Consider the following 16960-nt stretch of genomic DNA (forward strand, 5'->3'; position numbering starts at 1 on the left):
CAATGGATTCCCACCGGTAACCCGCTCCCCAGCTTGGATGGGTGCTGAAGGAGCCCCTTTTGCCCGCAGGCTCTGGCCCTGGGAACTCTAGCCTTGGCGGTGACTGTTTCCCTCTACGGTGTGAGCTGTTGCCTTCAATCGGGTCTTGACTGCTGGGAAACCCCGGAGGTTCCCTTCGCTAACGGATTTGACCAGTTTAACGGCGACTCCTAGCCTGGTCGGGGTCCGTAAGCCCTGCCAGATGGTGCTGGCTTCTCTTTACTCTCCGATCCGGTACCGCCGGGCCACCGCCCGTCCACGGCCCATACGGTTTGCTCCAATCGGCCTCTCCTGCAGACGGTCACCACCGTCTGCCAACCTTGCTGTACCGTCCGGGCCACACACCCGGACGCCGTCAGTTTCCTCTACTCCTCTACTTCACTCCTCCTCAACTCCTCTCCAAAACTAATCTGATCTGCTTTTCCCGCTTCCAGGACTGTGAACTCCTCGGTGGGCGGGACCAACCGCCTGGCCCACCCCCTGGTGTGGACATCAGCCCCTGGAGGAAGGCAACAAGGATTTTGTGTTTGGCTTCGGTGTGCCTAACCGGGGTGTAGGGTGTGTTGGTGTAGTACCTGTGACGACCTGGCTTGTCCAGGGCGCCACACTGTCCCTAGGTTGTAGGGCTTAGGGTGCTGTCCCTGGGGTGTAGGGCTTAGGGTGCTGTCCTTAGGTTGTAGGGCTTAGGGTGCTGTCCCTAGGTTGTAGGGCTTAGGGTGCTGTCCCTAGGTTGTAGGGCTTAGTGTGCTGTCCCTAGGTTGTAGGGCTTAGGGTGCTGTCCCTGGGGTGTAGGGCTTAGGGCGCTGTCCCTGGGGTGTAGGGCTTAGGGCACTGTCCCTGGAGTATATGTTTTAGGGTGCTGCCCTTAGGTTGTAGGTATTAGGGTGCTTTCCCTGGGGTGTAGGGCTAAGATTCTGCATTTAAATTACTCATTAGAGTAAAGTAAAGGCACTGTCCTTGGGCTGTAGGGCTAAGGGCACAATTCCCTAGGTTTTAAGCCTAAGGGTACCCCCTAGACCCTGACCCCACCACATGCATCCCTCCAGCATTATAGACCCCCCTAAACCCCACCATAATAATCCCCTCAGCATTATAGACCCACTAAACCCCACCACAAGCATCCTCCCAGCATTATAGACCCCCTAAAACACCACCAGAGGCATCCCTCCAGCATTATAAACCCCCCAAAATCCAGACACTGGCATCCCCTCAGCATTATAGACCCCCTAAACCCAACCACTGGCATCCCGTCAGCATTATAGACCCCCTAAACCCAACCACAGGCATCCCCCCAGCATTATAAACCCCCTAAACCCCACCAGAGGCATCCCTCCAGCATTATAGACACCCCTAAACCTCACCACAGGCATCCCTCCAACATTATTGACCCTCCTAAACCCTACCACATGCACTTCCCAGCATTATAGACCCCCTAAAATGCACTACCCTTTGCCCTTTTTCACCTGCAGCTTCTCATTGATGCAGTGAAAGCGCTAAAGATGGGGGTGTGTCACATCTTGGCCACTGCATAGAAGGGTGCGCTGCGATCCGGACCAGATGTTACAGCGACAACACAGAACGGAAAAGACATCTCATCAACCCGGAGCCCGTACATTTCAGCATGTACCGTTTATACTGCGCATCGCAGCCTCTTTAGTGCATGTGTGGGGTCCCTGAGGCTTCAGTCGCCACAGGGTATTGCATCTCACCAAAGGTGCGGTGCTCATCCCTGATAAGGAGGAGGTTGGTGCCGGTCCATAACATCCACACCCACACAGTTGCCCATTCACCAGGACAGGGTTAGGCTAGGGTCATTTAGGATGGTCACTATATCGTCTGGGGCCTCCCACTCACTAACTCTGGGGCTCGAGTGGGCTGGGCGCCTGATCAGGGGAGTAGGAGCCACACACACACACACAAACATTGAGTGTTGTGAATGTCATCCGAATGGGTGCTGGTGTGGAGTTCCCTCTGGTGGCCTGGAATGGTAATGAAGCTGAGTCTGAATATGGGACTCAAACAGGTGATGGAATTAATTAGGAAGCCAGGAAGTCCTATTGCAGATCAGCCTAGTGTATTTAGGGGAGAAGTAACTGCCTGGCAGCCACCGGTGATGGATGTTTCCTGCTGCTTCTGAAGATGGCTGGGAGTTTTTCCTTCAGTTTCTCCCATTTATTCTCTGCCTGAATCTACTCCAGATAAGTTTGCTAGTGTCTGTGCTAATTTGCTCGAATTGCACTTAAGGGTGTTTCTGCCAATTCCATTTTGGTCTGTGTTTGGTTTCTTGTTTATGAGGATCTGTCTCTCTGCTTTTCTGAACAGGGCAGTTCCTCCAGCAAGAAAGGCAGCTTGCTTCCTGTTCATGTTTGGATTATTTGCACTTTATAATATTATTTGTTCTGTGATTTTGTTATTTTCCCATTATATCTGCAGTTCTGTTTAAAGTGTCTGGCACAAGAGTACCTGATATAGTGGGGGGAGATTGTGTGGTCTCAGATCTTTTTTCTATCAGGAGATTGGTATTTTTTGCTGGCCGCAATCAGTTATCTGTCCTGTCCTGTTGTATCTAGCAAGTCGGGCCTCACCTATGCTAATCCATATTTTTTATCTGTGTATTTTCTTTTCTTACATCACCATTGTTGCATGTTGGGGGCTTTCTATTTCTTTGGGGACTGCTCCGAGGCAAGTTAGGATTCCTCATTTCTATCTTTGAGGTGTAGCAAGTTTCTCCAGCAGCGACTAGGTGTCTAGGTGTGTTAGGAACATCCCACTGCTACTTCTAGTGTCTGATAGGGGATTGCGGTCAGCTTACTTTCCAACTACTCTTGTGGTTTTGTTTGTTCCTGATTAATGGGATTTTTTGTGATCGTCCACGGGTACCAGTTCATAACAGTATCACCGGCCACACAAAAAGAAAGGTACTCAAAAGAAGGAATTTTTTTTTTATTCTGTATATTTTTCCTCTTATTCTTTGGGTTCTGTGAATTTAGATGTATCCCCCGAGAAAATTTCAGAAACAAGTAAAGAGACAGGGAAAGAAACAGAGACAGACAGGGAAAGAGACAGACAGGGAAAGAGACAGACAGGGAAAGAGACAGACAGGGAAAGAGACAGACAGGGAAAGAGACAGACAGGGAAAGAGACAGACAGGGAAAGAGACAGACAGGGAAAGAGACAGACAGGGAAAGAGACAGATGCAGAAAGAGACACAGAGGGAACGAGACAGACGGGGAACGAGACAGACGGGGAACGAGACAGACGGGGAACGAGACAGACGGGGAACGAGACAGACGGGGAACGAGACAGACGGGGAACGAGACAGACGGGGAACGAGACAGACGGGGAACGAGACAGACGGGGAACGAGACAGACGGGGAACGAGACAGACGGGGAACGAGACAGACCTGGAACGAGACAGACCTGGAACGAGACAGACGGGGAAAGAGACAGATGGGGAAAGAGACAGACCTGGAAAGGGACAGACCGGGAAAGAGACAGACCTGGAACGAGACAGACCTGGAAAGGGACAGACCGGGAAAGGGACAGACCGGGAAAGGGACAGACAGGGAACGAGACAGACGGGGAACGAGACAGACGGGGAACGAGACAGACGGGCAACGAGACAGACGGGGAACTAGACAGAAGGGGAAAGAGACAGACGGGGAAAGAGACAGACGGGGAAAGAGACAGACGGGGAAAGAGACAGACGGGGAAAGAGACAGATGGGGAACGAGACAGACCTGGAACGAGACAGACCTGGAACGAGACAGACCTGGAACGAGACAGACCTGGAACGAGACAGACCTGGAAAGGGACAGACCTGGAAAGGGACAGACCTGGAAAGGGACAGACCTGGAACGAGACAGATCTTGAAAGGGACAGACGGAGAAAGGGACAGACGGGGAAAGGGACAAACCTGGAACGAGACAGACCTGGAACGAGACAGACCTGGAACGAGACAGACCTGGAACGAGACAGACCTGGAACGAGACAGACATGGAAAGAGACAGACCTGGAAAAGGACAGACCTGGAAAAGGACAGACGGGGAAAGAGACAGACGGGGAAAGAGACAGACGGGGAAAGAGACAGACGGGGAAAGAGACAGACGGGGAAAGAGACAGACGGGGAAAGAGACAGACCTGGAAAGGGACAGACCTGGAAAGGGACAGACGGGGAAAGGGACAGACTGGGAAAGGGACAGACCTGGAACGAGACAGACCTGGAAAGAGACAGACGGGGAAAGAGACAGACGGGGAAAGAGACAGACGGGGAAAGAGACAGACGGGGAATGAGACAGACGGGGAATGAGACAGACGGGGAAAGAGACAGACGGGGAAAGAGACAGACGGGGAAAGAGACAGACGGGGAAAGAGACAGACGGGGAAAGAGACAGACGGGGAAAGAGACAGACGGGGAAAGAGACAGATGGGGAAAGAGACAGACCTGGAAAGGGACAGACTTGGAAAGAGACAGACGGGGAATGAGACAGACGGGGAATGAGACAGACCTGGAAAGGGACAGACCTGGAAAGGGACAGACCTGGAAAGGGACAGACGGGGAAAGGGACAGACGGGGAAAGAGACAGACGGGGAACGAGACAGACGGGGAACGAGACAGACGGGGAACGAGACAGACGGGGAACGAGACAGACGGGGAACGAGACAGACGGGGAACGAGACAGACGGGGAACGAGACAGACCTGGAACGAGACAGACTTGGAACGAGACAGACCTGGAACGAGACAGACCTGGAACGAGACAGACCTGGAACGAGACAGACCTGGAACGAGACAGACCTGGAACGAGACAGACCTGGAACGAGACAGACAGACAGATAGACAGACAGACAGAGATAGAGAGAGACAAACACAGAGACTGATACAGAGACAGACACACAGAGAAAGACAGCCAGAGACTGGGAGAGAGACAGAGAGACAGTTACTATCCCGGGCAATGCCGGGTACTACAGCTAGTCTACCTATAAAGAAAAACATCAGAAACACTGACAATTTTGCAGTGGTGACTTAATTTTTGCCAGAGCTGTATATATAAGTCCTGGAGAGCCCCTTTAACATTAGGCATATATTGGAGTAAGGTAATGATATGCGCCACTGACAATGGCTGTTATTTCCTCCCCTCATTATAAACACTTCTGCCCTTTAGCTCCTTTAACGGCGGTGATTACGGAGGGAGATCGTCCTAATTGGCTGCGGAATCTACAGAAAATGTAAATATAAAGTTATTAAACCCAGCGTAATGTTGGTCTGCTGTTCCCAGCTCATTACAGTCTGATCCTCGTCATCGGTCGGCTGCTCGGTGGCTGCGCTGTTGTTTCCAGTTGCCGGCTCTTGCTGGGAATCAATGTATTAGATAATGGTCGCTACTAATGATCTATTTCCCCTGAGCGTCGATACCGCACTAACCCTAACTTCCTAATTAAAAAAAGAGAATATTTGCTACATTGACATATCCGATGTCGTCAAGGTTCATCCTGCGGCTGACAAGAGTCAGGGACAAAAAATGGATTTTGGTATTGAAGGGACTCAAAGGAACATTCCGGGAAAACCGGATACAATACTTCACAATAGAGAATCACTACGTCTCATCATTCCTTGTGCAGGTTTTTGCAAAATTTGAATAATTACCACCTGTAGCCATCACTAGAGGGCTCACACTGCACAATGCTTTATCATGTGGCTCAATGTATGCACTGGCGCTCATCAGCTCCCCCTTGTGGTGGACCTAAAGATTACACAAAAGTAAAAAGTGGAGATCCACTTTAAGTTACGGTTCGATTTAAATATAGTTACACATGGCACTTTGCCTTTAAATGATTTGTTTTTATTGCTACAGAGGAGTAAATAAAATATATTTTGTATTTCTCATAGTTCGGACGGACGGAAGTGATTGACAACACGCTGAATCCAGATTTTGTCCGCAAATTCGTGCTGGATTATTTCTTTGAAGAGAAACAGAACCTGAGGTTTGATGTGTAAGTATTTTACATCATTTCAATGATTATGTTGCACTATAAAATACTCCTCCACTGGGCTGTTATATCCTCTATACTGGGCTGTTATATCCTCTATACTGGTCTGTTATACCCTCTATACTGGGCTGTTATACCCTCTATAGTGGGCTGTTATACCCTCTATACTGGGCTGTGATATCCCCTATGCTGGGCTGTTATACCCTCTATACTGGGCTGTTATACCCCCTATACGGGGCTGTTATACCCTCTATACTGGGCTGTTATATCCCCTACACTGGGCTGTAATACCCTCTATACTGGGCTGTTATACCCCTATACTGGGCTGTTATACCCCCTACACTGGGCTGTTATACCCTCTATACTGGGCTGTTATATCCCCTATAATGGGCTGTTATACCCCCTATACGGGGCTGTTATACCCTCTATACTGGGCTGTTATACCCCCTACACTGGGCTGTTATACCCTCTATACTGGGCTGTTATACCCCCTATACGGGGCTGTTATACCCTCTATACTGGGCTGTTATTCCCCCTATACTGGGCTGTTATACCCCCTATACTGGGCTGTTATACCCTCTATACTGGGCTGTTATACCCCCTACACTGGGCTGTTATACCACCTATACTGGGCTGTTATATCCCCTATACTGGGCTGTTATATCCCCTATACTGGGCTGTTATACCCCCTATACGGGGCTGTTATACCCTCTATACTGGGCTGTTATATCCCCTATACTGGGCTGTTATATCCCCTATACTGGGCTGTTATACCCCCTATACGGGGCTGTTATACCCTCTATACTGGGCTGTTATATCCCCATATACTGGGCTGTTATACCCCCTATACTGGGCTGTTATGCCCCCTATACTGGGTTGTTATTCCTCATATACTGGGCTGTTATTCCCCCTAAACTTGGCTGTTATACCCTCTATACTGGGCTGTTATACCCCTATACTGGGCTGTTATACCCTCTATACTGGGCTGTTATACCCTCTATACTGGGCTGTTATACCCCAATACTGGGCTGTTATACCCCTATACTGGGCTGTTATATCCTCTATACTGGGCTGTTATACTCTCTATACTGGGCTGTTATACTCTCCATTCTGGGCTGTTATACCCCTATACTGGGCTGTTATACCCTCTATACTGGGCTGTTATACTCTCTATACTGGGCTGTTATACCCCCTATACTGGGCTGTTATACCCTCTATACTGGGCTGTTATAACCTCTATACTGGGCTGTTATACCCTCTATACTGGGCTGCTATACCCCTATACTGGGCTGTTATACCCTCTATACTGGGCTGTTATACCCTCTATACTGGGCTGTTATACCCTCTATACTGGGCTGTTATACCCTCTATACTGGGCTGATATACTCCCAGTCCCTATACTGGGCTGTTATATCTCCTATACTGGGCTGTTAAATCCCATATACTGGGCTGTTATACCCTCTATACTGGGCTATTATACCCTCTATACTGGGCTGTTATACCCCCTATACTGGGCTGTTATACCCTCTATACTGGGCTGTTATACCCCCTATACTGAGCTGATTATACCCTCTATACTAGGCTGCTATACCCCCTATACTGGGCTGTTATGCCCCCTATACTGGGCTGTTATACCCTCTATACTGGGCTGTTATACCCTCTATACTGGGCTGTTATACCCTCTATACTGGGCTGTTATACCCTCTATACTGGGCTGTTATACCCCTATACTGGGCTGTTATACAATCTATACTGGGCTGTTATACCCTCTATACTGGGCTGTTATACCCTCTATACTGGGCTGTTATACCCCTATACTGGGCAGTTATACCCCCTATACTGGGCTGTTATTCCCCCTATACTGGGCTGTTATTCCCCCTACACTGGGCTGTCATACCCCCTATACTGGGCTGTTATACCCTCTATACTGGGCTGTTATACTCTCTATACTGGGCTGTTATACCCCCTATACTGGGCTGTTATTCCCCCTATACTGGGCTGTTATTCCCCCTACACTGGGCTGTCATACCCCCTATACTGGGCTGTTATACCCTCTATACTGGGCTGTTATACTTTCTATACTGGGCTGTTATACCCTCTATACTGGGCTGTTATACCCTCTATACTGGGCTGTTATACCCCTATACTGGGCAGTTATACCCCCTATACTGGGCTGTTATTCCCCCTATACTGGGCTGTTATACCCTCTATACTGGGCTGTCATACCCCCTATACTGGGCTGTTATACCCTCTATACTGGGCTGTTATACTCTCTATACTGGGCTGTTATACCCCTATACTGGGCTGTTATACCCTCTATACTGGGCTGTTATACCCTCTATACTGGGCTGTTATACCCTCTATACTGGGCTGTTATACCTCTATACTGGGCTGTTATACTCTCTATACTGGGCTATTATACCCTCTATACTGGGCTGTTATACCCTCTATACTGGGCTGTTATACCCTCTATACTGGGCTGTTATATCCTCTATACTGTGCTGTTATACCCCCTTTACTGGGCTGTTATACCCTCTATACTGGGCTATTATACCCCCTATACTGGGCTGTTATACCCCCTATACTGGGCTGTTATACCCTCTATACTGGGCTGTTATACCCCTATACTGGGCTGTTATACCCTCTATACTGGGCTATTATACCCTCTATACTGGGCTGTTATACTCCCCTATACTGGGCTGTTATATCCTCTATACTGGGCTGTTATTCCCCCTATGCTGGGCTGTTATACCCCCTATACTGGGCTGTTATACCCTCTATACTGGGCTGTTATACCCCTATACTGGGCTGTTATACACCCTATACTGGGCTGTTATACCCCCTATACTTGGCTGTTATACCCTCTATACTAGGCTGTTATACCCCCTATACTGGGCTGTTATGCCCCCTATACTGGGCTGTTATACCCTCTATACTAGGCTGTTATACCCCCTATACTGGGCTGTTATTCCCCCTAAACTTGGCTGTTATACCCCCTATACTGGGCTGTTATACCCCCTATACTGGGCTGTTATGCCCCCTATACTGGGCTGTTATACCCTCTATACTGGGTTGTTATACCCCCTATACTGGGTTGTTATTCCTCATATACTGGGCTGTTATTCCCCCTAAACTTGGCTGTTATACCCTCTATACTGGGCTGTTATACCCCTATACTGGGCTGTTATACCCCTATACTGGGCTGTTATATCCTCTATACTGGGCTGTTATACTCTCTATACTGGGCTGTTATACTCTCCATTCTGGGCTGTTATACCCCTATACTGGGCTGTTATACCCTCTATACTGGGCTGTTATACTCTCTATACTGGGCTGTTATACCCTCTATACTGGGCTGTTATACCCTTTATACTGGGCTGTTATACCCTCTATACTGGGCTGTTATATCCTCTATACTGTGCTGTTATACCCCCTTTACTGGGCTGTTATACCCTCTATACTGGGCTGTTATACCCCCTATACTGGGCTGTTATACCCTCTATACTGGGCTGTTATAACCTCTATACTGGGCTGTTATACCCTCTATACTGGGCTGTTATACCCTCTATACTGGGCTGTTATACCCTCTATACTGGGCTGTTATACCCTCTATACTGGGCTGTTATACCCTCTATACTGGGCTGTTATACCCCCTATACTGGGCTGTTATACCCTCTATACTGGGCTGTTATACCCCCTATACTGGGCTGTTATACCCTCTATACTGGGCTGTTATACCCCCTATACTGGGCTGTTATACCCTCTATACTGGGCTGTTATACCCCCCTATACTGGGCTGTTATACCCTCTATACTGGGCTGTTATACCCTCTATACTGGGCTGTTATACCCCTATACTGGGCTGTTATACCCTCTATACTGGGCTGTTATACCCTCTATACTGGGCTGTTATACCCCCTATACTGGGCTGTTATACCCTCTATACTGGGCTGTTATACCCTCTATACTGTGCTGTTATACCCTCTATACTGGGCTGTTATACCCTCTATACTGGGCTGTTATACCCCCTATACTGGGCTGTTATACCCCCCTATACTGGGCTGTTTTGGCTCTTACACTGGGAAGTTCACGCACTGCGATGACGATGACTTCTATGTCTGTATTAGGGACCAGAGAGAATGTGGGACAGTCAGGATCTATAGAGAGATATTTGTTACTGTGGCAACAACATCCTTGGTCCTGCTGGGAGGACGCCTATTAACCCTTCCATGCCCGGGGGATTCTTACTTGTGAGATGTGTATCTATTTATAATACATATCTCAGTGTAGGTGACCGGTGTACACCACGGCAATCCGGCTCCTCACCAAGAACTGCTCAAGAAATCAAAAATATAGATAAATGGATGAAAGATCTTAAAGACAGATGTATAGATACAAGTATTTACATCTGTATGGGTCATATATTTTATTAGCATGCTCTCATGTTAGGTAGTAATCCTGTGGACGAAGCAATAATCACTGGATTGGCACAGACATATTTTATAGCCATGTTGCTCTCATCTGTCAAGGAGATATTGCTAACTGTTCCCTAGGGGGCGGGGACAGGTCCTCAGGGGCGTATACTAAGGAGGAGTCTCATCTGCATATTTAAAATTAGCCATTCCTTTTATTCTTCTCTTTTATTTGCTTGTGTCATGTGAATTATTGCAATCTTCACAATGAAACATGGCTGTGGTGGGGCCAATGGGAAAGAAAGTGTAATATCGCCCTGCCACCAGGCATTGCAGGATGTGTATAGTGATTTCTGGAGCAATTATAGCAAGATTATAAATAAATAAATACATATATATATGGCCATTGTAGCCTTCCCTGCAGGTCCCAAGTGACCCATATAGTCTGAAAAGATAATTTTCCACTAAAACCTGCAGGACGCAATTTGTAAAATTTGTAAAGATGGCATTGATGTATTTGTGAATATGCATAGCGCCGGTGTTCCTGCACGGTCCTGCCTCTCCCCTCCAGCCTCACCTCCCCACAGTCCCTAATGGGCTTCCCGTTGCTCCTACGCCTGTGCACACACCACAAGTGCCCCGGAAGTAAGCTAAGGGCGCGTGCACACTCTCTCTCTTAAATTGCTCTAATTTACAGAAGTGCCTCTTAGCCTATGGCTGGGAGGCACTAGATACTTAAGGAACCCTCCCACTAGGGAAGATGCCTAAGCAACATGGTCAGTTAATTAGTTCATGTCTGTCTAGCTAGCTAGTTTAATTTCCCATTAAATCCTGACTGTGCCATCACCTGTACTGGCCCCCGATAACCCGTACCTGCCGAAACCTCTGTACCTGCCTGCACTTGCTGCCCTGTCTGCATCAGCCATCCCGGCTGCACCCGTCTGCAGTAGTTACTCTGTCTGTCCGTATCTGAGCCCGAACCTGTCCTGAGGGTCATCTGCCACAGTCCCGAACACTGCCCTGGGAGTGGCACCTGGCGTCTACCAGCAGCCAAGCCCTTCCTCACCTTCTGAAGCTCTGATGTATACACATTAGGCACTTAGTTAAGCCCCTCCCACATTGGGGTAAGCCGAGTTCCCCCTATCATCCAGTGGGTCCACTCCCACTCGCCGCCTCAACACCAGCGAGTATTACAATATGTATTTTAATAATCTGGTGTAACTACTACTGTTCCTTACTCCTATGATTTTCCGTTCCTGACCTACCGTCTCTTCCCTGTATAGTCTCTTTAATCAAGTGGGCGTGGTCTGGAAGGTGTCTTTTGAAGGATCACACCTACTTGGCTAACAAGACTAGATTTCTATATAGCAGAAAGGAGCCCATTTTGGATCACACCTACTTGGCTAACAAGACTAGATTTCTATACAGCAGAAAGGAGGCCATTTTGAATCACACCCATTTGGCTAACAAGACTAGATTTCTATACAGCAGATAGGAGGCCATTTCAGATCACACCCACTTGGCTCAAAAGACAAGATTACCATACAACAGAAAGGTGGCCATTTTGGATCACACCCACTTGGCTAACAAGGCTAAATTTCTATATAGCAGAAAGGAGGCCATTTCGAATCACACCCACTTGGCTAATAAGACTAGACTTATGTACAGTAGAAAGAAGGCCATTTTGGATCACACCAACTTGGCTCAGAAGACAAGATTACTATACAGCAGAAAGGAGGCCATTTTGGATCACACCCACTTGGCTAACGAGACTAGATTTCTATATAGCAGAAAGGGGGACATTTGGATCACACCCACTTGGCTAACAAGACTAGATGTCTATACAGCAGAAAGGGGCCATTTCGGATCACGCCCACTTGGTTAACAAGACAAAACTTCTCTACAGCAGAAAGGAGGCCATTTCTGTTCACACCCACTTGGCTAACAAGGACTAGATTTCTATACAGCAGAAAGGTGGCCATTTTGGATCACACCCACTCGGCTAACAAGGCTAGATTTCTATATAGCAGAAAGGAGGCCATTTCGAATCACACCCACTTGGCTAACAAGACTAGACTTCTGTACAGTAGAAAGAAGGCCATTTTGGATCACACCCACTTGGCTCAGAAGACAAGATTACTATACAGCAGAAAGGAGGCCATTTTGGATCACACCCATTTAGCTAACAAGACTACATTTCTATACAGCAGAAAGGCGGCCATTTTGTATCACACCTACTTGGCTAACAAGACTAGATTACTATACAGCAGAAAGGAGGCCATTTTGGATCACACCCACTTAACTAACAAGACTAGATTTCTATACAGCAGAAAGGGGGCCATTTCGGATCACACCCACTTGGCTAACAAGACTAGATTTCTATGCAGCAGAAAGGTGGACATTTGGGATCACACCCACTTGGCTCAGAAGACAAGATTACTATACAGCAGAAAGGTGGACATTTGGGATCACACCCACTTGGCTCAGAAGACAAGATTACTATACAGCAGAAAGGTGGACATTTGGGATCACACCCATTTGGCTCAGAAGACAAGATTACTATACAGCAGAAAGGTGGACATTTGGGATCACACCCACTTGGCTCAGAAGACAAGATTACTATACAGCAGAAAGGTGGACATTTCGGATCACACCCACTTGGCTCAAAAGACAAGATTACTATACAGCAGAAAGGAGGCCATTTCTTAGGAACGGAGAGGCGCAGGACCAAAGGAAAAACATCGCCGGATTTAGGAGAACAGAGGCATTTACACTAGGTGAATAATAAAAGGAGCAATGGAAGGAGTAACACCTTGGCGCTGGGGTCAGAAGACAAATGGTCGGTTGGGGGACTTTAGTAGCATGTAAGATCTGCAGCAGATATTCCGCCATCCATGAGCATCGACATGAGTAATTTCTATTGACTGACACCCCGGGATCCGCTTGCTCACCTGCAGCTGTATGTGCGAGCACGTTCAATGCAAATCATCTGTATAGTATGTGCGCCCTCAGCGGGGACTCGGATGGAGATGCTGCATATCAAGACGATGGCGTCAAGGGACCGGTGTGAATAATTCGAGAGGAGAATCTCACCAGGAAAACAACGTGTATCGACCTCAGAACCGGGGGGAGAGGCGCAGATTTACTTGTCAATCTTTACGTTGCTCGTGTGGCTGAATGATGTCAGACAAGAAAACAGTGTGTTTGGGATCGGTATACACAGGGGGGCAGCGCGCGGTATAGGAATACAGATACATCTGTCAGTTGTGCGTTAGACCCCCATACCTTTTCCCTTCTTTTCACGCCGTTGTCTTCCAGGCTACATTGATTTCTCATCGAATACTTACATATAGCTACGTCATGCTATTAAAAAAAAAGACATCCACAATTTCAATCAAAGGGATGGAGAAGAAAAGGGTAAACATAACATCATATATAATGCCATAAAAAAGCAAATGCTTCCCTTTCGCTCTCGCTTGTCAACATAATCATCATTCAGAAAAAGAACTTTACATAAGTATTTATGTTCTCTTCTTGTAAAGAAGCAGCATATAATCACTGCTCTTACAGTAAAGAACCAGCTCCTGAGGTCGGCTTTTCATATAGTCGCTGCTCTTACAGTAAAGAACCAGCTCCTGAGGTCAGCTTTTTATATAGTTATTGCTCTTACAGTAAAGAATCAGCTCCTGAGGTCAGCTTTTTATATAGTTACTGCTCTTACAGTAAAGAATCAGCTCCTGAGGTCGGCTTTTTATATAGTCACTGCTCTTACAGTAATGAACCAGCTCCTGAGGTCGGCTTTTTATATAGTTACTGCTCTTACAGTAAAGAATCAGCTCCTGAGGTCGGCTTTTTATATAGTCACTGCTCTTACAGTAATGAACCAGCTCCTGAGGTCAGCTTTTTATATAGTTACTGCTCTTACAGTAATGAACTAGCTCCTGAGGTTGGCTTTTTATATAGTCACTGCTCTTACAGTAATGAACCAGCTCCTGAGGTCGGCTTTTTATATAGTTACTGCTCTTACAGTAAAGAACCAGCTCCTGAGGTGGGCTTTTCATATAGTCACTGCTTTTACAGTAAAGAAGCAGCTCAATGTCAGCTTTTCATATAGTCACTGCTCTTACAGTAAAGAACCAGATCCTGAGGTCGGCTTTTTATATATAGGTAAGGATGGTTGACCTTAGGGAGATCAACATCAAGCACTGCGGAGCACCATCACGTGTTTTTAATCAACGCAGTGATTCTAGAGCAATGCTCCCTGGGAAATATGCAAAACAAGGAAGCCGCGGAGACACCATCACATGTTTCTCAACGCTGGCAGGTAACTAGCCAGGTCTTTCACCGGGAAGGAACAACCACGTGTAGGGCAGTCTCCAGTCAAGGAGACCACCTATGCCAAAACATGGTATCCATCCACAGACAGCTGTTTCGGGGTATTTGCCCCTCATCAGTGTGGAGTAGGAAACTGGCTAGTGATGGTGCTCCGCAGTGCTGGATGTTGATCTCCCTAAGGTCAACCATCCTTACCTATGTAGTCTTCTACTAGGCATTGTTCCCACTAGCCAGTTTCCTACTCCACACTGATGAGGGGCAAATACCCCGAAACAGCTGTATGGATGGATACCATGTTTTGGCATAGGTGGTTTCCTTGACTGGAGACTGCCCTTCCTGTGGTTTTTCCTTCTCGGTGAAAGACCTGGCTAGTTTCCTGGCAGCGTTGAGAAACATGTGATGGTGTCTCCACGGCTTCCTTGTTTTGGCTTTTTATATAGTCACTGCTCTTGCAGTAAAGAACCAGCTCCTGAGGTTGGATTTATATATAGTCACTGCTCTTGCAGTAAAGAACCAGCTCCTGAGGTTGGATTTATATATAGTCACTGCTCTTGCAGTAAAGAACCAGCTCCTGAGGTTGGATTTATATATAGTCACTGCTCTTGCAGTAAAGAACCAGCTCCTGAGGTTGGATTTATATATAGTCACTGCTCTTGCAGTAAAGAACCAGCTCCTGAGGTTGGATTTATATATAGTCACTGCTCTTGCAGTAAAGAACCAGCTCCTGAGGTCAGCTTTTTATATAGTCACTGCTCTTACAGTAATGAACCAGCTCCTGAGGTTGGCTTTTTATATAGTCACTGCGCTTACAGTAAAGAACCAGCTCCTAAGGTCAGTTTTTCATATAGTATCTGCTCTTACAGTAAAGAACCAGCTCCTGAGGTCGGCTTTTCATATAGTCACTACTCTTACAGTAAAGAACCCACTCCTGAGGTCGGCTTTTCATATAGTTACTGCTCTTACAGTAAAGAATCAGATCCTGAGGTTGGATTTTTATATAGACACTGCTTTTACAGTAAAGAACCAGCTCCTGAGGTCGGCTTTTCATATAGTCTCTACTCTTACAGTAAAGAACCCACTCCTGAGGTCGGCTTTTTATATAGTTACTGCTCTTACAGTAAAGAACCAGCTTTGATTTTCAGGCTCCATATCTCACCATCCTCTACAGCTTTAAGCGTGAGGACGACCTTCATTTTATAGACAATCATCTTTTCTATCTCATACATAAATGTGACTTGCAGCTATTTAGCATATGATTAGTTATGGAGATTTTTGTCATGTCTCTGCATTGTTACTGTTTTGCTCCTGGTGGTGGAAAAGTCTTTTTCTTCTTGTATACTATAAATTACAACCTGTTCTCATATTCCCTAAAAGCTCAGTGTGTGATTAGGTTGGGTGCCAAGCGAAAGGTCACTGGTACGGATCAAGGAGCAGCCATGAAGATTTCTCAAGAAAAGAGAAACTACTGCATCATCCCGATCATGGACAGCGGTTTCTCAGCCAAGAAAATTGCCAAATTGTCACATATGAATGCCATGACAGGTGGAAGAATAAGAAATGAAGTCCGTCCATTCATTCAAAAGACAAGAGGTGACGTCCAGGCAAAATATCCGAGTCAATGAGTCGCTCATCACAAGGTCTATCAGTTCTGGAGACACCCGGCAGTGGAAGAGGCTCGTCTGCTCTATAATACGGAGATCACAGACGTCCATGCGAGCACCGAGCGACGCATGTTACACAAGTCTGGAATGGTGCCCGAAAAAAGGTGAAGAAGCCGCAACTTCAATATCGTCATAAGAAGCGTTGGCCGAGTTTACAAAGAAGTATCAAAAGTGGAGAAGATCGGAAATGGGTGATTTGGAGCGATGAGATGAAAGTCACTAGACGGCTCTGATGGGGTCAAGTGGGTCTGGAAAAAACAAGGGAAAAAGGGGCTAACGGATCGAGAAATTGCAGGAACTGTGAAGTTCGGTGGAGGAAGCCTGATGATATGGGGGTGTTTCACAGCCAAAGATGTTGGATACTTGACCAGGATGGATGATGGTCTCAATGCTGAGATATATGTGAGGATCCTACAGGATGAGTTACTTCATACACTCGAGTACTACGGGTATGAAAAGGACTAATGATGATGAGATGTCTCTGCAGGCTTTGTCCCAATCTACACAGCTAAGTCTAAAGCCCCC

The 16960-nt window shown here is 47.0% G+C and overlaps 1 protein-coding gene across 1 annotated transcript in view; it reads left to right on the forward strand.

Moving 5' to 3' along the window:
* The window catches only part of CPNE9 (copine family member 9), a 353312-nt gene that overhangs the window by 124679 nt on the left and 211673 nt on the right, over positions 1–16960 (forward strand). Inside the window, exon 5 of the mRNA XM_075321438.1 lies at positions 5928–6031. Within this exon, the coding sequence (XP_075177553.1) occupies positions 5928–6031 (104 nt within the window). The remainder of the gene's footprint in view (positions 1–5927; positions 6032–16960) is intronic.

This window comes from Anomaloglossus baeobatrachus, chromosome 8 (genome assembly GCF_048569485.1).
Source record: "Anomaloglossus baeobatrachus isolate aAnoBae1 chromosome 8, aAnoBae1.hap1, whole genome shotgun sequence".
NCBI classification, from domain to species: Eukaryota; Metazoa; Chordata; class Amphibia; order Anura; family Aromobatidae; genus Anomaloglossus; species Anomaloglossus baeobatrachus.